The 23,998-nt window shown below is 47.3% G+C and overlaps 1 protein-coding gene across 2 annotated transcripts in view; it reads left to right on the forward strand.

Annotated features, from left to right (window-relative positions):
• Window positions 1-4,110: 4,110 nt before the first annotated feature.
• The window catches only part of LOC130385788 (PH domain leucine-rich repeat-containing protein phosphatase 1-like), a 34,416-nt gene continuing 14,528 nt past the window's right edge, over window positions 4,111-23,998 (forward strand). Inside the window, exons 1-2 of one of the 2 annotated variants that reach the window (XM_056594483.1) lie at window positions 4,111-4,378; window positions 4,473-6,116. In XM_056594483.1, coding sequence (XP_056450458.1) covers window positions 4,475-6,116 — 1,642 coding nt within the window. In that variant the 5' untranslated portion in view covers window positions 4,111-4,378; window positions 4,473-4,474. Of the gene's footprint in view, window positions 6,117-23,998 lie in introns of both variants that reach the window. The other variant, XM_056594482.1, reaches the window with a different exon arrangement.

Raw genomic sequence — 23,998 nt, forward strand, 5'->3', positions numbered from 1 at the left:
CCGTTGACCTTAGTTGAACGTGCCGTTTTTGTTTGCTCTTGTGCTCTTTTTAGTACTACAAAGATAGTCTAACCTTTTGATTTAAGCGATCGCTGCAGGTGGGAATGTAGGCATTCACTTGTCTCGTCTGATATTTTTCCATCACCCGGGAGCCGATTAGACGTTACACCTTTCATCCCACGGTATTGCATTGTCACCACCGACGGCACAACACATTTGTTGCATCGTATTTTTATTTAGACGGTGCTCCGCGTAGTGAACTGAAACCATAAGCGTAGACAATGGTGCATCCGAAGCATCAACTTCAGGTCTCTTGTGACAATTGGGTTTTCCCCATAGCCGAAAACCTAGCCGCATTTCACCGACTAGGGGTGTGAATGTAAAAGCCATGAATGGAAGAGTGGAAAGTCGGCAGGCAATTAACTATATCAAAAATATCAAGTCGAGTTTTTTCACCGCACCCCTCACCTGTCGTCACACTGGTGGACACTGGTCTGTATTGTACCCCCATTGGCAAACGGCTGCAATGCTTCAATGCACTAAGATGTGTTTATGTTCCGTCTCGTCCCTCGAAGGTTCCACAGACCCTAACAGCAGACCACCACTGTCTTTGAGGAAAGCCGGACGGGGGGGGGGGGCTCTCCTCCACTGAGAACCTTAAGTGCTGGACAGTAACTGATGACCAACACACCCCCCCACCCCACCCCTTCTCCCCCTTTCTACAACGAGGCCATGTCTTCTGAAATGCCTTTTTCCAGGACCCACGCAACACAACTCGAGTTGTGCGACCAATTTGTAGAAAACACACCTACCAACTGCTACTGCTACAGCTACTACAACGAGTGGTTCACAAAGCGCCCCACCTCCACCCCCACCGCAAACCCCTCGCTGGCCCCCTGGACAGCGCCTCAGGTGCCTCCGTGGACGGGACCCTTGGGATGGGGCAGGGCTATGATGACCTCACAACCATCCCTGAGGGGTTGGCTCGCGATTCGCTCACCATGCTCCCACAGGAGCCCCTCACATCGCTTGAGGACCGCCGGGAGGCAGGGGAAAGGAAATCTGGCTCCTCGGAAGCTCCAATCATGTGCAATATTTTTCTGTGCTCTCCTTAGGTCCAAGCGCCATCTAGTGGTGTCCCCGTCTTATTGCTACTTAGCCCCCCCCAGTCCCACTGTACCGAAGACGTTGATATCAAATTGCTAACTGTGAATTTTGAGAGTTTGGGCAGTGCTTAGGCTCTCTACAATTGTACATTTTGTTTATACTATGGTAGGAAAGTATCATTTAAAAAGGAAAAAAAATAACATACTATAATATATTTAATTTTTACCGAAACGATAAATGTTTTAATCATTTTTTTGTTTTGGTAGGATGCAGTTGGCAAGTAAATTATGCATACGTTAACTTATGTTTTTTAAATTTGTTTGTCAGTTCGGATCATTCATCATAGAGGCACTTTTGAATCTGAATTGAGTCTTAACTCTTTAACACACGTCAGGGGTCGTTACATCTCACAGAAGCCCAGGGCTCTCCATGCTGTTTTTGTAACGTTTTCTCTTCATTTGCAGCCGTGTTTTTAATGACTTGTTGCTCAACCAATGCGTTGAGTCCCACACTCCGCTTCTGCATTAATACTACGTTTGTACGCTATTAAATTAGCAATACGTGTCCGTATAGAGAGAAGGGGAGGGCTGCAGGTATTTTAGCTTTTTATTTTATTTTTTTACTCTCGCTTGCTTGCCTACCCTTGTTTTAGGGTTTTATTTTTTTGATACTTTCTATAAATATGGCCTATATCAGCCGGACTTCAATGAGTTATAGGAGGACTTCATCGGCCAACTAAAGTTGGCAGTTTTTAACGAATGTAGTTGGAAAAAATCTATTGATTCCCAATCTTTTAAAGGCAAAATATCCAGTTAATTTGGTAGAACACTAAAAAATATAGCCTTTTTTAAATGTATCCAGCGGAAGGGATTGCATGGGAAGAGTTTAGTTGTAAAAATGTGACTGTTCTTAATGGTCAAGATTCATGAATATTAATAATTGTTTTAGTTTTGTTCTAAGCCAATTTGCTTTGTGTTTCAAATTGTCATGTTACAAGTCCATTACTGCTTATAAGCTATGGCGTATACAGGTGCAAAATATTTAAGATTTTTTTTTGTTGCGTTGTTGTACACTGAGGTCAATTGGAGCAGATCAAATGGCTCTCTGGGCCATCCACTTTATTGCAAAAGGATAAAACCAAATGCTCCCTCGTTATTGAAGATTGCTAGCATGGCAACTGGGACATAGACGGCACTTACATTTATTTATGAAGATGTATGATTTGTGAGAGCGAAACTTGGAACAATTATTCTCTCAACCTAGTTAATGGGTTGCCCTTGCGGTGTCCCTGTTTTGTATTTAATTTTTTACAATTCCCTCCTCCCCCCCCTTAGGGTGGGGGGGGGAGGGAAAACACCATTTTAGGAATATAAGATGGTGTTTTGCGTTAGATCCAACCGCTAGCTTCCATGTGATTCCAGCATCATGCCAACGTCAGCTTAGGACATTAGTCATATGTACAATTCAAAATAGTTGATCTGAAAACTCATGAATGATTCTCTTTTTCTACACTGTTGAATTACTTGAGCCACTTGGTCACAGACCACAGGTCCACTTTGCTGGAATCAAGGAAAATGAATTCAGCAATAATCTGTTTCCTTCTACGTGATTGCTGAGATTGAACATTCGAAAGAGATTTTTTTTTTCTCACGTTTGAAGTAAATTATCATGTAAAGGATACAACATGTTTATTAAATTCCATTTCTGAATGCTTTTCACGTATCATGAGTTATTGGTGGGTATTTTCTATACACACAGCCTACCTTAGAGCTTGGCCGTTGACTTCATATGAGGAGTCTAAATGCATTCAATTGTATTGTAGCCATTTCTGCCTTTCTAACTGACAAATCCACTAGTTCACATACCTAGCATAGTCTTTTATAACTACAAATTAGTGGGTATATTTTTGTGTCTTTCTTAAGTTTATGCCTCAAGACTAGATTCCTAGCTCAGAAAAAGATGTATGTCATGGGTTGTAACAAAATATTTAAAGATTGATTCGTCTGGCACATGCAAATGGATATATTTGCCTTCTTTTTTTACGGCAGCTGGTGGGATAGGCTAGTAAAATAGTTTGAAAAGGTCTCTAGTAAACATGTAAATATATGCATACTTTCAGAGGTCAATCAGTAACTGGGGAGCGGAAGGCGTTTCTATAAGTTATTTTGGGAGCCTCCTTTCACCTTCGGATCTTATTAGTACCTCATAAGATACCCACCTGAATATGCATGATCAACCTATTTGGATACAATGCATGCACGCTTTTTTTAATCCCAGGACAACTGGTGAATGGAATATGATATGTGAAAGTGCAATTACAATGCATTGGGTCACGGCAGGGACTTATGTTCGTATTGTAATGTAGGCATGCTATAATTCCACTAGAGGGCGGAAAAATACTATAGAATGAAGTCGCACCATTCAGACCCGATTGCAATAGCCTATGAAATGGCGTCTTTCTCATATTGTAATGAACTCGTCCTTCTGAACGACTTGTTTTATCTAACAAACTGCATCTCGTGGCGGAATTTCGGAGAATAAGGGTATTATTGTAAATAAAATACATGATATGCAATGAGCATAACACGGTCAAATTAAAAAATAAAGCATTTCACCTATAGACAACGACAATGTAAAACTAAAATCAACTGTTGGTCCAAGAGTTTACACATGTTGTACAATTTACGGTTCAATAAGATAAGTGATGGTCTTTTCTCTGCAAAGGATGTAGTTAATAGACAATCAGATATTTTTAAGAAAGCTCTTATATACACCAGTACTGAACAATGTTTCAATAAATGTTATATAGTAAAACATTTTTATATAGTAGGCCTATCCTTTTTTTTAACACCGCCTGTCGAGTCTTTGAACGGTGTATATTATGATGGGAAATGTATTTTTTTTAGGAGGATGTTTATGATGTAGTGGATTCAATTCGTTGCTTGGTAGGAATACATTTCCCACAATACAGTGCGGTGTTTTTAGCGCGCCCATCTTGTACCTCCTCATGAATATATATCAGTAAGTATTTGCGTAAGAGGTCGGCCAACGTTCATTTCATATTCCACCGTAGTATTTCGGTCTAAATGAGACGCACAGTCACGTCTCCGCCCTAATCTGGCCCGACGCTTCCAGACGGCTTCCCAGTGAATTAAATCGGTAAAATGTTTCCTGGACCTGCGAAGAAGCCTCCACCAAGAAGTCGAAGGCAAAAAAGTGAATGACTAGAAGGATAAGTCGACAGCCGCCTAGTTGGTGGACATTTACCGCGGTGGGAACAATTTTGGGATTTCAAATGTAACGCTAAAGGTCGTATGTTTCACCAAGTGCGCACCGTTATTTAGTGGGCTACTTTTCATTCGCAGAGATGGAAAGTGCGCAGGCTGTCACGGAGGACGGCGTGTCAGATGGAAACGCGACCAAGTTAAAGAAACCCAGCGGACTGCCTGTCGCCCAGGGGATTCAGGCGGCGGGTGATGGCGTTGGACGTTCGGCAGCCTCCCGTGTCGACGCAAAGAACGGGAACAGCCTCGTCCATACCATATCCACGTCGGTATCTAATGTTTCAAATAAAAGTATTGCCACCGCCACTAATGGCCGGGCTTTGCCAGGCGCCTCCAACTCACTCTTGTTAAGACGGCGGCGGCTAAAGCGGAATCTCTCCGCCGCAGCTGCAACCACTGCCGCCTCAGCTGTCACTGCCGCCTGCGGCGCCAAGATGAACTCGGCTCTCTCCTCTGCGTCTCTGCATACCCGGAGTCTGGATAGAAAGACCCTGTTGAAGCACCGGCAAAACATGCAGCTTCAGCCGCCAGACAGGGAATGGGTGCGAGCGGATCTTCACCGGGGCTCGGTACACGTCCACGACAGACTCAATTCCTCGTATCCGAGGCCGGTTCTTTGCACGATGGACACCACGGCCGGCGAGATGGCGCTCGGTTTGAGTAAACTCTGCAGTAAGTCTGGGTCCGTGTTGCGCATATTTTGTAAAGATCGACCCAAAACCGACCAAAATGGAAACTGCAATGTGATTCACGAAATTCTCGAAAATCAGGTCAATGCAAATGGGGAGGAAATCACGCAGTTTGAACACATGCGTTCCTTGAAATCGACTGAATTTCGAGACGGCCCTTCCAGCCAGCCGAGTGACAGGTTGAGGCTGTTGCTCATGGAGAATGCGGATCAAAGGCAACAACAGCAACAAGAAATTGTTTCCAAACTTTTCACCCCAGACTCCGAGTCACACGACAACACGATGTGCTCCTTGTCTGACGATTTAAATTCTAATTCCAACGTGGAGGATACCCCCATCGACGAGGACTCTGAGCAGCGGAATGGTATTGACAGCTACGGATTGAATTCGGGCTCCGACGTGGAGAGCAGCGCCTTTGACGATCTCAGCTCCGGGGCACGACTCAGTGAACACAGGGACTCCCTGAGCGACGACATGATCCTGGGCACGGAGGCGTCCATACTGAGCCCCGTATTCGACACGGAGGGCCATGACACTTACGGCAGTTCGTCGGATGAGCTGGAGCTTGATTGTCACACGTCCAGCATAGACCCTGTTGTCCCCCAGCATCACTCCAATGGCATTGCTGCAGACCCGGCCACATACATGCACTGTAACCCTGGTCATTTAAACGGCGTCGCAAGGCCAGACAACGTGCATAAAGCCGGTCGCATGGGCAGCCTGCCGCCCAGCACGAGCGCCGGCTCGCTGTCAAGAGTGTGTTCCACAGGTACAACACCTGACGGGCAAGACGCCGACCATTTCCAGGGTTTTTTGAAACCAGTATCCTCATCCGTGCACACCGGGAACGGGAGCGATTCCTGCCCCACGATATATGTCCAGTTGCACGGAGAGTCAGTGCGTAGGCTCGGTCCAGATGAAAGGCCTCTCCAGATCCAGACTGACTTCCTCTTTAAACTTGGATTTAAGGACCCGTGGCGAGTTCAGGAGGAGGGCATGAACACCGAAATTGGATCCCTGTTACGATTTTATGCAGGTAAATAATTTCATTATTATTTGAATGTTACTTTCAGCTGGTGTTAAATTGATTTCTGGGCTCCAGCATCTCGTGCAAGTTCGCGTCTTTTTCTTTTTTTTAACCCACACAATTGCTCAATTTCTTTTGTAGGTCACACTCAATCTGTGGTTTTTAATACACCCAGCAGTTTCCACCTGTAGCGGAAACAGAATTATATTTTTGCATGGGAAGGAGGTGTGTGTGTGTGTGTGTGTGTGTGTGTGTGTGTGTGTGTGTGTGTGTGTGTGTGTGTGTGTGTGTGTGTGTGTGTGTGTGTGTGTGTGTGTGTGTGTGTGTGTGTGTGTGTGTGTGTGTGTTACAGACAGATCTTCTTCTTTTTTTTTACTTTAGTAAAGAGGCAGCAACCGCAGGCATTCATAGTAAGGCTTGAGTGGTTAACGTGTTGGTATTCTTCTAGACGTCTATTGGTTCCGAATCTTGTCAACTACAGTTGCACCGAAGATAGATGAGAACGCACACTGACTGTAGACTTTGTGAAAGTGTGATCTCTCTCTCTCTCTCTCTCTCTCTCTCTCTCTCTCTCTCTCTCTCTCTCTCTCTCTCTCTCTGTCTCTCTCTGTCTCTCTCTGTCTCTCTCCCCCCCCCCCCCCCCCCAAGCTTGTTCCACTGTGGGAATTTGATCAACTCCCTCTTCAGTCTTGTGTGTGTGTTCTTCCGGTTGTAGCCTTGCTCTCATGGACACGCATGGGTTCGCCACAAAGCAATCGCCTCAACTTATGGCTCACAGACATCGGGCCCTGTTCTGCCTTTTTGGCCCCCATTGTCATTCTAATGAAAAGGCCCTGAATGCCTGCGTGGGAGGGAGAGGAGGAGTGTGGAGTTGGGGATGAGGATGGGCATTAAACCCTCCCTCACCCCTCTTCCCCTCCCCCCCCCCCCCCCCCCCCCCAGCGCTTAGCCTGCATGCAGTTTGGTCATTGAGATGCCTCGCATATCCTGTTCATCTTGGCACCCAGCACAACTAGCTGTCACACAAACTAACTGCCTGCCAGGCCGGGTAAGCAGCCCCCCCGGCCCTTCACCACCCCCCAACCCCCGGAGCCCTAGAAGCTCTTTCATTAATCACACCACCACCGCTACCGCTTCATCAGCTGCTACCATCACCACTGCTGCTTCTGATGCTGATGCTGATGCTGCTGCTGGTGCTGATGATGATGGTGATGATGATGATGATGATGTAGCCAGAGTGTGTGATGTTGGACTTTATCTTTCGGGGGGGGTGGCCTCATTTGATCTGTTGATGAATTCTGTATCGAATATTTCTATATGATGAAGGCTTGGAATGTGGTGGTACCTATGGCCCCATCCACATCAATTGGGCCTCTTTCTGCCAATGTCATCATTCAGAACAATTATATGTTGTCCCAGAGAGTTTTATTTTCTCCAGAGGCTGGGCAGGTTGGCGTGAAGTCGAAAACCCGGAGAGCCCTTCTTGCGGCCCCATTTTCAGCCGTCACCAAAACTCGTGAGAACGCTGACCACCGAAATAACTTTATTTCATCACCCTTCCTGTTTTTTTGGTTTCATATGGTGACTAAGCACACAAAGTGGGCGGGGGAGGGGGTAAAGCAGGAGGGGGGAACGGCCGTGCGTTCATGAGAATGCACATGCATGCTCGACCACGGATGTGGCGGCCGTATCGCGTGCCTGCCTGAGCAGTCAGCTGAGATGGTAGAGATCCAACGTGTGGCAGAGAGAGGCGGATGCGGTGATGCCTCTTGGCACTCCTGTGACACTTCAGCTCCCATGTGAGCCGGCTTAGTTCTCTCCCTCCCTCCCTCTCTCTCTCTACCTCTCTCCCTCCCTCTCCTGCCTGTTGGAGTTCCCTACAGACCGCCCTGGAGGCTGTAGCCTGTAGCAGCCCATCACTATTCACAGCAACACCCCGCCTTCGTTCCCACTGACTCCCTCTGTATGTCCTCTCCTTCCAGGCACCTTGATAGGGGGACACTGACAGATGGCCGTTCGCTCGGAGGTTATTGGTATCAGAGAATACCGTCGATGTTGACGATCCCATACCGAGAGCAGTTATCAATCGTTGTTAACCAGATGTGGTTCCAAAGCGATTTGATCGGTATTTATTTTAACATGCTGACCGCACAGATATCTGTCCAGATGACCCCTGAATGGAAACATGAGCTACTGACCCTGTCAGCGTAATGAGTAATGTACTCTATCCAGTCCCTCAAAGATTTCGCGGGCCTTTTTTTAGATTGTTGCGGCCTAAAATGCCTGATGTTGCGTGAGCTTTTCCAAAAAGTTGCGATGAAAGTTGCGGTGTTTTTTAGGTTTTTGTTGCGATTACAGTGCGAGAGGAAGTGAAAGTTGCGATAAAAGTTGCGATTTTCCAGATGTTAAATATGAAGTTATTGCTGCAATTTTCCCTGAGTAATTTGTTAAATATTAAGTTATTACTGAAAAAAACATTAATTAAAAGAAGTAAAACACTGAGAAATGGTCTGAATAATTGATTCTTTCTGCGCTGACAATTGACAATTGGATGCAATAGCCTGTGTCATCTGTGATCTGCTTCGTCGTCTGACGTCCTGCCTGCAGTTCTGTACTAAATGTTTCGCGGTGGCAAAATGCTTATCAATAGAAGATTTATGCTTATGTTCCACCACAATGTTGCATGCAGTGCAAAATAATTTTCCCCCGCTTTCATGTAGAATACCAGGATACTGCTTTTCACTTTCGCAGTTATTTTGGTCGGCAAGTGTGAAACGTTGGACGCGCATATGCCGCATGAATGCTTGAATCGCTTGAACGTAGTAAACACGGAAGTAAGGCGGAAGGTAGTTTGTCTACGTCAGTTCAAGACAACGCCACTGATTGGTCAAATTTGCGGGAAAGTTGCGGTGGTTGGTTAAAATTGCGACACCGCCCTGAATTCGCGGTGATTGGTTGATGTTGCGTTGAAGTTGCAAATCGCAACATCGCAAAATCAACATGAGCAAAATTGTTTGCTCATGTTGATCCACTTGCATTTGTTTTAGACAAATTGGGATGCATAGACCATCCATTGCTTGTCGGAGCATTTATTAATACAATTATTGTTATAAGTATCTTGTGTTTAGGTATTAACATCATACTACTATGGTATGTGGAACACACCTTCCACAATTTGAATGAATCCAAATCTCAGACCCAGCAGTCGTCCGGTTACAGCAGAACTTCTGCATGGAAACAGCACAGAGCCTTGGCCCGGAAACCAGCGCTGCAACGGGCGGACTGATGCTTTGTTTGCTGTTTTGTTACAGAGATATTGTACTAAAGCAAACCCATTTGTGTGGGTAGATGTGTGTATGTAGATTAAGTATTCAGAAGGGGATTTGAACAAGTGTATTTCGACAGTGGCCAGTCCCTGTGTTGTTGAACCTCTGCAGACTGTATACTACTGCTTGCTGAGTATGTGTCCGCCAATTACACACTTACAGAACCCTGCCTCCAGCGACATGTTTGTTCAAAACAAATATGAAGTGTAAGAAAGTGAAATGCCCCATCAGCAGAATATTTACATTTTTGAGACTAGACATGGTGAACATAATATGAGTAGGACAATCGTACAAAGGACTCAATGGAGAAAAATGTTTCATACTGTTCAGTTTAATAATAATATTTATGCACGTTATGAATGACAATACTACAGTCTTTCTCTTGCAATTGCATGCACCAGTGACATGAGTACATCAGCCCGAAAGTGTTTACATAGACACTCACACGTCCGTGCTGGAAGGCAGAAATAGCGCTGTTGACCTTGTGTCTTCAGAAAGTCACGCACACACATGCACACGTACACACATGCACACACATGCACACGCACAGGGGAACGGACGCCAAGAATGCACACTGGCTCGTCCAGAATGTCAAGAACGTCTTCTGGAAAGGAAGTGAATGTGGTGGGGCATCTCAGGTTTCCCAGCATGCAGTGCGATACCACGCTGTGGTCTGTTGTGCTGAACTTTGAATAATGAGTGCAACAATTAGTGAGGCTCCCTGGCCACAGTGTCGACGTGATGTTTGTACAGACCCTACTTTCACAATGTCTGACTATGAAACAACAACACTCTCCCTGCATGAAAGTACTTTAGTTTAACTTCTATGAACCAATTGTGTGTGTGTGTGTGTGTTTGTGCGTGTGTATACTATGAACCGCACCAATTAGTAGGGATTATATCTTTTTCAAGAAAGCTCCCTCCAAGGATTCAGCCTTGATATTGTGATAGGGATATTGTGATACCGTGGCTGTAGTTAAATTAGACATTGTCAATACAATGCCACATCAAAAAGAGAAATGTTGCTTGGAATATATGCCCAAAGCCCTACCTGCTGCTCCTCCGAAAATTAAAGGAGGAGCCAGAAAGGGAGAAGGGGGCGGGCGATCCTAAACTGGCTGCCAGTAAGTCTGCCGCTGAAAACTCCTTGAGGTTGGGTGATAGAAGGTCCAGCATCAACCAGCTCCCCTCCCCCCTCCCTCAGTGGGTCGGTGGGGAGCAAGCATGTTGCCGTTGCCACTGGTCTGTAAAGTCCCTTCAAAACCGAAACGAATACAATAAGCCCAGTACAGATTGTGTGTGTTTGCACTTTGTGTGCCTCTCTCCACTGGATTAAGGGTGCTGAGTGGATGAAGGCTGGCGCGGCCTGAAGTTGCTGATTTGCCCGAGGTGTCTCTTGCCAAATCCTCCCGGACATTGCAAGAGGCCTGTTTGACTTTGATGGGGTCAGGTCACGCTTTGAGTTTACACAGCAGACCTCCGCGGCCAGTGAGAGAACTCAGCCAGCTCTATTGGGTTTTCCCTATCTCTGCCTCTCGTCCACTCTCTCTACTTTGCAGACACAACACACCCAAGCAAACACACGGTGCTGTGTGTAGAGCAGTCTGGAGATCAAAGGGCTTGGTTCTTTTCTGTGGCAGGTTGAAGACTAATCTGGCCAGAGCTGCCCATACAACTGCCACACACTAGGGTCAGCCCAGCAGGCAAACACCCATGCCTGCCCCGAATTCTCTTGGATAGTTGCTAGATGAAAACAAAAGGCTTTGTGTTGCCATGGGCTACCTTGTGGGGTTATAGTGGAGTCTGAATGGGGATGGATGATATCACCAAATCCACACATGAGCAAACTATCAATTATGCTCATAATCTATATATCCATTCAGCCATTCATAGGATTCCCACTGTGGTTCATGACATGGTAATACATGGTGTTCTGAGCAGGAAGGGATAATAAATGAATAAACCTCAGCACAACGACAATATGACTAGCCTTTAGGCCCATTATGTGTCGCTCCAGTGGACTAATTACGTAAAACGGTGCAGGATAGAAATGTAGGGGGAGGGTTCCATGCTTGATTTGGTTGGGATCGTGTGAAAGTGTCACAACATCCCACTGTGTCCGAGCCCATTGAGTACTATGTGTAGTGGAACCGTGATATTAGTGGTTGAGCCTCCCAGCAGGGGGGTGGACATCATGGTAGGGGTGTGTGTGTGTGTGTGTGTGTGTGTGTGTGTGTGTGTGTGTGTGTGTGTGTGTGTGTGTGTGTGTGTGTGTGTGTGTGTGTGTGTGTGTGTGTGTGTGTGTGTGTGTGTGTGTGTGTGTGTGTGTGTGTTTGTTTGTGGGCACAGGCCTTCCCTCATCCCTGGATGGAGATCTACTAAATCATGTGGTTTCATCAGCTTGTTTCCTGTAGTCGTGTTACTGGACAACCCATTCTCTGACGCCACCATGAAACACATAGTCAGTGTTTTGTTTTGATTTCACAAACTATCTATCTTCGTACGATCGAGGATTCAAAGACACACAACGTATCTCTCTGACATTCTTTTATTCTCCTGCTCTGCATGAGAGGTTACTATGAATTGTTTTCATCCAAGGTCGTGGGACCAGAAATGAATTTGCGGCCGGTCGTTGCATAAGTGCCTCTGTACTACCTGTTCCTCGATGGGTAGTAAGCGACATTCTTGGCATTTGGCATACACCGGAGAGAGGCTTAAGGGGAACAATCACTCTGAAACAGCGCGGAGGGGGGAGGGAGGGAGGGAGGGAGGGAGGGAGAGAGGTTGAGAGGGAGGGAGGAAGTGCATTCCCGCCGACCGTATCTGTCTCTGCTCTCTCCTTACCTCTGTAAGTTACTGAGGAGGCGAGAGCCGGTGACGCGATGACTTAAAGGACTCTGCGGGGATTTAAAGGCTTAATGAAGCACACAGCTTTCCAAGGCACCGCTCGGGGGCCGGCCATTATGCAGCTCTCGCCGGCGTCTTGTCTGCGTCACCACTCTCACTGTACACTAACTATAAGTGTAAATAGCACACGTACTGTACACTTTTATATTTTCAGAAGAGTTTCTGAAGAACAGCACCACTTGGTTTTGTCACTTTAGACCGATTTCCATATCTCACCTCTTTCTGGTACATTAGTATAATGAAGGACTCGTGTTCAAAACGACAATGACTTTGACTCCTTTATTTGAACAACACAATTCTGCAATATTTAAATTTGTGTCATTCTTCCTGCTGCCAGGGTCCACACCTGTGAGAATGCTGAGTCGTGTTGAACGCTAACACACTGTAGAGAACTTTAGCGCAGCGGCGGCACCCTGCGCAGGGCTGCAGCATCACTCTACATAGTCCCCAGCTGACAGCTAATAGTCCCGGCTAAGCGACCCACTGTTGACTCATTATGTAATTGTGTAATCAGATTTCACACATTTCAAACCTCACATCAGATATGTGTGAGTAAGAGAGAGAGAGAGAGAGAGAGAGAGAAAGAGAGAGAGAAAACGTGTGTCATCGGTGTGTAGTTCTGTCGTACTAGTTAGAGTATGTACTATGTGCATATTTGTATGTGTGTGTGTGTGTGTCTGGCTTGAATCAAATACTTCATTTTGCACGTGGTGACGGGTTGTTTTATTGGGCTGAGGGAGGGCCAATCAGATGACGAATCACAGGGCAGGCACAAGTGGTCTCGCCTGAAGACCAGGGCCATCAATACACATAGCCATGATGAATTGTTTTGGAGTCAAGCACTTGTGTGTTTGAGGATGAGCTGCCGCTCCCCCTCTGACTCTGTGGCGACAGCAGGGAGGAGGGTCGTGTCAGATTCAGTCTGCTCCCTGTATCGTATAGAAACACCCCCCTAAGCTGTCATCTCTCTATCCTCTTTGTGTCCTCTTTCTACTCTCTCTTTCTCTGTCTCTCTCTCTGTCTGTCTCTCTCCTCTGTGTCTCTGTCTTTCTTTCTTTTTTTCTCACTCTCTCTCTCTCGCTCTCGCTTTCTCCTGTCTCTCTCCCTCTCTCTCTCTCTCTCTCTCTCGCTCTCGCTCTCGCTCTCGCTCTCTCTTTCCCTCCCTCCCTCCCTCTCATCCCTGCCTCACACCATCCGACAGCTTCCATTTATTTTCCCATATCTCTTTATCTCTCCCCAGCCTTCTCATTTTCTCGGCGCTCCTCTCCCCAGATTACCGCTCATCCACACCATTGGCGAGGAAACACGCGCGCACAAACATGCACACACATGCACACAGACACACACATATGCACACACGCAAACACACATACAGACACGCACGTGCACGCACGCACGCACACACAGGTGACTGTGTGCGCCAGTCATCTGTTCTATTCCCCGGTCCAATCCCAGAGCCCTTCAATTCCGGAGTGCCTTGGGCCACTTTGTGTGTGTGTGAGGGTTTCCAGAAAGAGAAATGACTGTCAGAAATACTACAAAGTCCTAAATAGGAATCTAGTAGTTGTATTTTCACGCATAGATAAATATAGATGGATAGATAGATATCTATGTATAGATATTTACATATATAGTAAACGTTGAGGTAGTAAATAACATTGCAAAGTGAGAGTGAATGGTGCTGAATGGTTTGCGGCTGAATGGAGGCTAAAGAATGTCATGCTGCTCTGTCACTCTTGCGGGCCTGTCCACTCATTCTTAGAGAAGAGGGGGGGAGGTTAGCTGGGGGAGGGGGGGGTGCTTTAATTCCTCCCCTTTTCTCAGCCATCCATCAAGCTGCCCTTGCCCTGTGCCTCCGGAAGGGCTTGTGTGTGTGTGTGTGTGTGTGTGTGTGTGTGTGTGTGTGTGTGTGTGTGTGTGTGTGTGTGTGTGTGTGTGGTGTGTGTGTGTGTGTGTGTGTGTGTGTGTGTGTGTGTGTGTGTGTGTGCTCGTCTGTGCTTGGTGCGTGCGTACGGATGAGGTTTGCAAGAAAGAAAAGCGGTCAAACCCTCTTCCTCCCCAATGTAGCCCCGGCCTCCGAGGTCCACCCCCTGCCTTCACCACATGCAGGGTGAGGGCTGTGGGTGGGGGGGGGGGGGGGGGGGGGGGGGGGGGGGGGGATTAGAAGTAGGCCAGCGAAGGGGGGGGGGTCACTATCCCCAGCTTTGATCAGCGGCTGCACAGCCTAACACCGGGCAACATCTGCAACCTCGAGCATTAAAAGCAGACCCCGGCATGCCGAGGCTGGTCCTCTGCTGCAGAATGCCGCCGTACTCCAGCGCTTTCATTCTCCGGTGAGGGCAGAGCCTTAAATGTCACCCCCTGAATGCAGGCGCCCATTGATGGCTCGCTCTTGATGGCTCGCTCTGCTCGCTGTGTGTGTGCCACGCTTTTATTCCTTTTTTAATTCTCGATTCTCTGGAATAAGGAACCGAGGAAAACATTAGAGAAAAAACAATGAGAGCCCAGATGGAACCGCAATGGCAGGGCCCAGACAGACATGGGTGTTTCCGAAAGCGATAACTTTCGGACGGAATGCAAAACATGTCGGAACTGTGACCCGAGCATTTGTTTGTGTAATCGAAGCCGAGCTTGATAAGGCGGTGATGGGAGGAGCGCAGTACATTTCATGGACTCTGCTCTGACATAGGGCAGATATCAGGTGACCTACTTTAGCCTCTTCCAAAATAAAGCGAATGCAAGGAAGTAGCCTGTGGTCAATAGGCTTTTCTTTTCACTAGAAGGCTTTGAAAACGGGTCCTATAAATGGGTGACCCTTAATATAGAGTTGAGATTTATTTATTTATTTGTTTGTACCACTTGTATTCGTACATACAAACTGTAGAAAACAATTCCTTGAATGCAAATGGGTTTTCCAGCTATTACATTTGACTGTGCAGCTTGTTGTAGGTAAAAGCCCTACTTCAGGAACCGGTAACAGGTTACAGAACTGCAACCACCAGACCTCCATTATATTGCCTCTAGCTTCAGGATGTCCTCCCCACACATAACCATTACGGGATGAGGTTACAAAGGCAGGCCGGCGATCCTGCCAATTAAAATGCTGGAATGAAAGATGGAACAAAACAATTTCTAAAAATGTATTAGATCTCCATCTAGTTTATGTTCTACGGTGGTTGACTCCCACGCTACCTACTTCCTGCGTGCCATTATTTACCAACGCAGCCGGCTGCCACTTTGTCTTCATCACTGTTCTTGTTGTTGACCCCAATAGTCCTACCAAGCTCATTTCTCTCCCCCCCCCCCCCCCCAAGTCCTCCTCCTCCTCTCGGGCATAAAGGCTCCCCCTCTTCAGTCCCCCACCCCCACCTCCACCCCCACCCCACCCAAGCTCTCTCTGTGCCACTGTGTTGGTTCACATGGCCTCTGCATGTGACACCGAGCTGAGCCAAAACACCCCGGATGCCCACTGCAACCCAACCAATCACACACACACACACACACACACACACACACACACACACACACACACACACACACACACACACACACACACACAGGCAAGCACAGGCACGCGCACACAAACACACACACACACAGAGGCAAGCACAGGCACGCGCACACACACACGTACACACAGAGGCAAGCACAGGCACGCGCGCACACACACACACACACAGGCAAGCACGCGCACACACACACACACACACACACACACACACACACACACACACACACACACACACACACACACACACACACACACACACACACACACACACACAGGCAAGCACAGGCACACGCACACACACACACACAGGCAAGCACACACACACACAGGCACACGCACACACACACAGGCACACGCACACAAACAGGCACACACACTCAAACAGGCACACACACACACACACATGAACACGCACGCGCACACACACTGTTCCAGTCCTCGTTAAATTTTAAACAAAACAAGAAAGGGAAGGGTGAAGAGAGAGAGGGAGGGTAAAAAAAATGGGGTGAGAGAGAGAAGAAAGGGAGAAGGCTTGCACGTGGGCTCGGGAGAATGTAACACAGCATCGCACTTTCACTCACTCATTCAGTCGTTCGTTCATTCATTCATTCCGACACTCACTCTTACTCCAGTGCCTGAGGCCGGCTCTTTAACCCCCCCGTCACCCCCTGCCTCCTCTGATTACCGCTCTCTCTCTGTAGACCTGTGTGTGTCTGTGTGTGTGTGGTGTGTGTGTGTGTGTGTTAAGTAGGGGACTGTAGCCTATGTTGCTAGCTGACAGGAGGAAGCACTTCTTTTGGTACCTCCAGGGACGGGGGTAGTAGAGACATGGCAGGCTGCATGTCATTACGCGTCCCGGGTAACTTCCTCTGAAACCAGCCGCATCTGCCACTTACCGTACACTTTGAACCCAATCCCCCAGAATTCTAGAGAGCTCAGTGTGACGGTGAGAATCTGTAGTTCAAACCACGAATAGAAACTCTGACCCAGTTCTGAATTGTCGTCATCTTTCCCATTTCGGCCAATGTGGCGCGTCATGTCTGTAGCTCGTTGGACCATGTGATCTGACCGGAAACATTTTCTAAAGATATTTAAGGCAAAAGGGAAAACTCTTATTTCCCCTGTCTATTTGCATCCTCCATTCTCCACTAGGCGATAAACAGAAGCTTTCAGACATACGCAGCACATATTTTATTACTAAATTACAAGATTAAATACAGTTCTGTGCGCGGCGTTGTCACGACTCCATATTGTTTGACCCTAATGTTAGCCGTGAGCTACCAAATGCCTTAGAGAGATAGCAGATGGTGATGCAGAGATCACTTACCAAGCAGGTATATACAGACATGCATTGTTCTCCTTCCTTGGCTCCAGTGGTGAGATAAGATCAGACCACTGGATCACTTACTGTAACGTAGCCCTCGCTCCAGGAAGAGGCAGAGCTGCATCGCCACCCCCGCCATCGTGGTCCCATTGCTGTTACTGAGCTCACATCGCCAAACTGTAAAAGAAGTATTGATGTATTCGAACCCGTCTCCGAGACAGAAAACTTGTCATGGTCGTTATTAAAAAATCTTGACGTCTACAATGTAGAATACATTGTAGACGTCACATACTTAAGACTCCACAGTATGTGTGTGTGTATGATTGTGTGCGTATCCACGTGTGTGCCACTAATGCAAAAAGTCACGCAGTAATCACACATCCATGAGAAAAGCTTTTGAGGCGCTCTCTCTAAAAACCGTCTGGACTGGACTAAACGCTCCAAGCAGACAATGGATACTGCAATTGGCAAGTCTTCTCGTGTCAAACAAGTCTCACTGAGAAGAGCGCGGCCTTTGTGGGAGACAAGGAGGCATAAAGTACGACGAATGGCAAGCTCTGAATGGAAATGTACCGACTTCCTCTCCCTTGTCAGTGGCGGCCATTACTAATGCATCGCTACAAATGAAGCGGGAAACCCTCGACTTGCAGGAGTCTCCGAGAGGTCATTTTTCAGCGTCAGGCATGGTGTAGAGAAAAGCAAAAGCACGCACACGCACGCACGCAGGCACGAACGCAGGCCCGCACGCACGCACGCACGCACACAACAGATACCAAGACGAATACACACTCGTGGTGTGTGTTACTGTGATGGGTGAGCCGGGGCCGGGTGAGAGCCCGTCAAACTGGCTCTCTGTCCCAATTAGTGGTGTCGCCTCTCCTCTTTAGCCTCCATTTCAAGGAAAGGTGTTGTCAGACACTGCTGCTCCTCCTCTGCTGCAGTACCCCCCCCATCGCGCTCACACACACACACACACACACACACACACACACACACACACACACACACACACACACACACACACACACACACACACACACTCTCTTCCCTTCAGCGTCTCAGATTCCCCCCCCACCCCCCAGGGTGCTTCCCCTGAAAAAACAAGCACAGGTAAACATGACACTCCTGTTTATTTTCGTGGCCGTGTGTTGGGTTGGGGGTGGGGGCTCTGGGGGTGGGGGCTCTGGGGGTGGTATTATAGTGTTGCACAAGTGCTTCAGGAAACAATACCTCTCTCTCTCTCTCTCTCTCTCTCTCTCTCTCTCTCTCTCTCTCTCTCTCTCTCTCTCTCTCTCTACGCATATGACTCTATCTGTCTGCGTATGACTACCTACGTGTGACTCTTTCTATAAGTAGCCACCCACCTCTCTCCTTTTCTCCCTCTCCCATCTCTCTCTTTATATGAAACAATACGATCCAATGTGAGGGAGCTCTACTCTGGGTTCAGGTGTGTGCGTGTGTGTGTGTGTGTGTGTGTGTGTGTGTGTGTGTGCGTGTGCAGGCCTGGGCCACTCACCGCCCTGCCAGGTGACAGAATGCGGAGGCTGAGTCGACATAGTGGCGAGGGAAGCGTACCACTCCACACGACTTATTAACACCGTGTTCCTCCTCCGTGAGCGCACCTCAGTCACTGTTTACAAGCTTTTGTTTTGTTTTTGTGTTGTTGCTAATGCTGACACTGCACCGCTCACTGCTTCAGCTCACTTCCTCCCCCCCCAGCCCCCTTACCTTCTGGGAAATCGAATATGGTTTTCAAACTTCCTTTTTATTATCCTGACGACGGGATACTTAAAAGTTGGCTATAGTTATGCTTGTCATCCTCTGACAAGCGTGTAGCAATCAGTGCGTTACCTGTTCTTGTACAACCTTCCTCCAGGCCCCAAACAATAAAGGGATCTCCAAAGCCTACGATGTGAGCGTACGATAGGCTACTCCAAAATGAGACTGCGAAGCACCTTGACTATCGAGAGCGTCAGAGATGGGGCTTTGGAGGGGGGAGGATCGTCGTGAATTTAAAAAACCCAAACAAACAGAGGTTTGCTTTACATCCCTGCCTGCATGTGTAGGTGTATGCATATGTGTGTGTACATGTGTGTACGTGCGTGTGTGTGTGTGTGTGTGTGTGTGTGTGTGCAGGGTGTTTGTGTGCCAAGGACGGGGACACTGAAGGCAACACTATGCATGATTCATGAGAGAGTCCGTGCCACCCTCTGTCGGGGGGGGGGGGGCGCGGCGACCTGTGGATGTCAACACCGTCTCCGCGAGGCGGGGGAAGCCATGGCACCAGAGAGGCTGAGGACACAGGAAGCCGGCGTCTACCTGCTCTCAGAGAACAGGAAGGCAGCGGTGTTTACCTCCTAACTACCACCACCCCTATATATTTGGAGAAGGTCCAGCAACTTGTTGATTCTAACAGATACTTGAGCTTATAAGTCGGTACCTGTGATGAGCACATTCATTCAATTGCTACACCTTGTTGTTCATGTGGATATTCGAATGAGTCCCTATGCTTAGAACATTTCAATTATAGATTTGATCTTAAAATATGAGTGAAACAGAGACTGAGAGAGGAGAGCTTAGAGGGGTGTCTCTATCCGCTCTGCTTCGCTCCAGAGACAGAGAGAGAAAATATAAATAATTGTTTAATAAATCGTACTGATTGCCTACTGGTACTAGTTTGTAGGTTATTGCACCAGGAAATGTTCCACTGTGTTTTTATGTGGTGGTAAAACTTCAAGGGCAGTTGGCTGCTGGCGCTTCCTCCCTCTCTCACTGCATGTACCAGCGTGCATTGCCCATACAGAGCTTGTTTTCTTGGGAAAATCACGCGCTACTGTGTTGATCCCTCAAGGTCAGACTTCTGGGCTAACTGGTTTCTGATTTGCAGTGGCCCTTTTCAAATGACACACTATTTTCAAATGTCAGTTAAATTCCATCGATGACTGAATCCAATAAAAGCTGTGCACCGCACATTATGGGACGGTGTTCATGGTGGCATTATTGAAGGCTGCACACACACACCAATGGGTATTGGTGGAAGATCTTGCTCCAGTTGAATTGCCTTTGTCTGTTACTTGGCTCACACACTGCAGCAGCAGGTATATTGAATAGAGGTTGAATATTAGACTCTGCCCCCGGATACTGCCTGCGAGCAGAGATAAGGAAAACAAACTCATCTCACAGGGCTTTTGGCAGTGGAGGATAGACTGGTGTTGTCTTAAGGTAACTGGTGTCCACAGTGGAAAGTAATGTGACTATTGACTAAGACATCCGCTTGCCACACTTACGGAAATATTCCATTTCCCTGGGTATTTGTATTGGATTCCAACCAAAGTTTTCATCCGTTGAGGTGTGTCGTGACAGCAGATTTTGTGCATTGTCACATGGGGCAGACACCCCCCCCCCCCCCCCCCACCCCCCCATGGCTCAGGTCCGGACTCTGGACTCACACAAACCCGTTCTCATAGCCTTGACCCGAGTCTGCCTGTGTCTTAGTCTGTGTGTGTATGACTGTGTGTGTGTGTGTGTGTGTGTTTGTGTGTGTGTGTGTGTGTGTTTGTTTGTGTGTGTGTGTGTATCTATGCATGAGAAAGAAGGGAACAAACTGAAACTGCCAGTCACACTCCCTCCATTCCCGTCAGTGTATGGAGGGACTATCGGCCCACTGTGCTCTGCCCCTCACGCCAGAGACCGTGCCCACAGTAAAGCGTGAGGGTTTCGGCCTCCATTCACCTCTCTCTGAGTGGAGCTAGCTCTCGGAGCTCTGATGTTATTGTGCAATCGCCCAGCCTTGCGTGTCCTGCACCCTTTTTTTGCATGGCCACAACGGGAAATGGTGCGCGCATTCAAATAGATTGACGATAACGCTGTCAGCAACGCAATCTTTAAACCTGCACTTAGTTTTTTAAGGATGAAGCGTAGAGCAGGCCGCAGCAGGCTATTATTTCCAGGAATCCTTGCGCAGGCAGGAAATGGGGATTTAAGGGCAACAGGAAGTCACTTTATTTGTATAGGCATTTAATCACGTTTACAAGTTTCGAAAGGGCCCACACAGGACCACCTGCGTTTGGTGTTGGTGGACACGACCACTGGTCTTTAACCTTTGGATGTTCCTCGAAAGTAAATAGATTTCTATATGTGGTATCTCTAGTATGTTTATTTTTCGTAATCACCTTCCACACTCAAATCTCTTGAGATGTCGGAGAAGGATCGAAGCACGAGAAAAGCAGAAGCTCCAAAAGGGAAGTAAATAGGAAATGATGTGTCTCTATTAGAGCGCTGCCAGCGATACAATACAGTCAATCTCTGTAACTCCCTCTCCATTTGTGGATCAGCCTACACGTTAGAATTTCTGAAGGCAGCCCATTATACCACATTGATTCAGCTATTTTAAAATGCCAATGCTTGCAACAAACATCATCGGGAGAAGAAAAAGGTGAAAAGCTTGTGACAATGACAATGGGAGCTTAAAATCCGTCTCTGCTACCATCCCTGCCTCTCTACTTTTTTTTTCCTAATTCCCTTTTGTCAGAATACCTTTTTGAAGGCAGTTGTATCTATAAATGGATTGAAATGGCCCCGCAGAGCCGCATGTGAGTGTGACGACTGTTGTAGAGGAGCATTTGTTCCGCTGAACTTCCTGTTTGCAAAGATGGCAAAGAATAGGATTTTATTGAGTCTAGCCTAAACGTGATTGGCCCATTCATTAAAAAAATAAAATAAAGAATTGTAGGCAGATGCCAGCTGAAAGAGGGTTACATTTCCTTTTAAAATGTCTGTCATGAGGTATGTGATCAATACCACCACCTCACTGTCTCCTCCAATTGATCGTATCTTTGTATTGTCCCCTCCAGCACCCTTAGAATCCTTCCTATGTTTGTATTCTTCTTAGCGACGTCTTCCATACAATTTTTTGAGCACACACCAGACGCCATCTCGTTATCACTCTCCCTCTCCCCCTCTCTCTGCATTTTGTTCCCCCATTCCTTTGTTCCACAGCACTCGCACTCCGACCCTAACTCAAAAAGACACACATATATATATTTTTCAGCCACAAACATTTTTAATAATTTAAATGGGTTCCCATTCCTTGCTTGTACATTCCACCAAGATTTGGATTCACATTGCATGTTCAATTTAATTGGAGTATAACAGTGCAATTTTCTCTCTCTCTCTCTCTCTCTCTCTCTCTCTCTCTCTCTCTCTCTCTCTCTCTCTCTCTCTCTCTCTCTCTCTAGCTCTCCTTTTCTGAAGCTCACACGCATAGAGAAGGATTCACGTGTGCAGTTACATTTCATGAATAAACACGCAGAAAACACTTTGTTCACAGACAACATGAGCACTCACAAAACACACACTCACAAAACAACACAATTGCACAAACGCAGGCTGAAAACAATGCCCAGAGCAGTGCGTGTGAGTGTGTGTGTGTTCAAGTGTGTATTGATGTATGCACGTAGGTGTGTGTGTGTGTGTGTGTGTGCACGTGTGTGTGCGCTCATGCGTGCATTAACGCAATCGCACACATTCCCAGGCCGCGTCCTCGCTGATCAGAGGGCTCGTGTTTCCAATGTAAGGTTTCGTAACGCACACGGGTTACATAACCGCGGCAGGAGTAGGCAGAGGGAGGGGAGGGGCGCACATCCATCTACGTCAACATCACCGCCGCCCACTCGCACAGGGGAATCACATGGGAAAATCCTCTCCTAAGTACATGGATGGGTCTGTACCTGCTGTGTGACCCCATAAGCCTTCGCACACACAACTCACGATGCACCTATATCGATCATCCGATCTCTCACACACACACACACACACACACACACACACACTGTATCGAGAGACTGTCATTGGAAAAAAAATACACTGATGCCGATTCTGTAATATATGACTGTCAGCCATCTTGTTAAATCAGCTGTTAGAGGTGGCACGGCATCATTCGATCACCCTGTGCTGCCCGTTTTTTGATCAATATTCAAATGTGATTTTAGTGCTCCCGTGTCATATGCGTTATATACATCATTCATATTCCCCCAGGAACTAGAAATATTATTTTGATCTTACCCGTCTGTACACGTTTAGATCAGAGTAGGATGGACTGCAGTGTCACCTGTGTTATCAGGCACCATGTTCAGACACCTCGTATCCGTATAACCCAAGTGATTTCCTGCTGTATATGCAATTACCTGACGGTGTGTGTGTGTGTGCGTGTGTGTGTGTGTGTGTGTGTGGTTGTGTGAGAGTACTGTGTCCCTTTGTCTCTCCACTGCTTGTGTGCCACAGTAGACAGCAACGTAGTTGGACTTCTCGCCTCGACTTTATCCATTAAGATACAGCAAGAGGATTATGCAATTTACAGCCCTCCTTTCGGAAGCCAGAGACCAAGAAATCCAATACAGTGGAAAATCGTGGTACACTTACACACACTTTCTGTTACGCAACGAGAGCAGGCTATGTCCTGGTTTGTGGTCAGGGTCTCACGTGTGTTCACGCTGCGCTGATAATGAGGTTATAAGCTCCACCTGATGTGGGCCACGGCGATGACATTCCCATCGGCCGCCCTGGTTGTGTTCATTCACGCCCCTATTTATAGTAACATGTTTGCTTTGTCTTTATCGCAAGGCATGTGAACGTCATGTGTGAACAGGGTGATGGGAAGCCGTGAGAAAATGCATATGGGCCTGCGGTATGTGTGCGCATTTGCGCGAGCATTCATTGCACCGTGTGGGCTTTGCCTAATGGATGCCGACCGCTGTGCATGAGGTACAATCATAAGTAGAATCAGAGTCCGAGCAAAGGACTCTCCAGCCTTTACAAGGGTCTT

This window comes from Gadus chalcogrammus, chromosome 7 (assembly GCF_026213295.1).
Source record: "Gadus chalcogrammus isolate NIFS_2021 chromosome 7, NIFS_Gcha_1.0, whole genome shotgun sequence".
Classification (NCBI taxonomy): Eukaryota; Metazoa; Chordata; class Actinopteri; order Gadiformes; family Gadidae; genus Gadus; species Gadus chalcogrammus.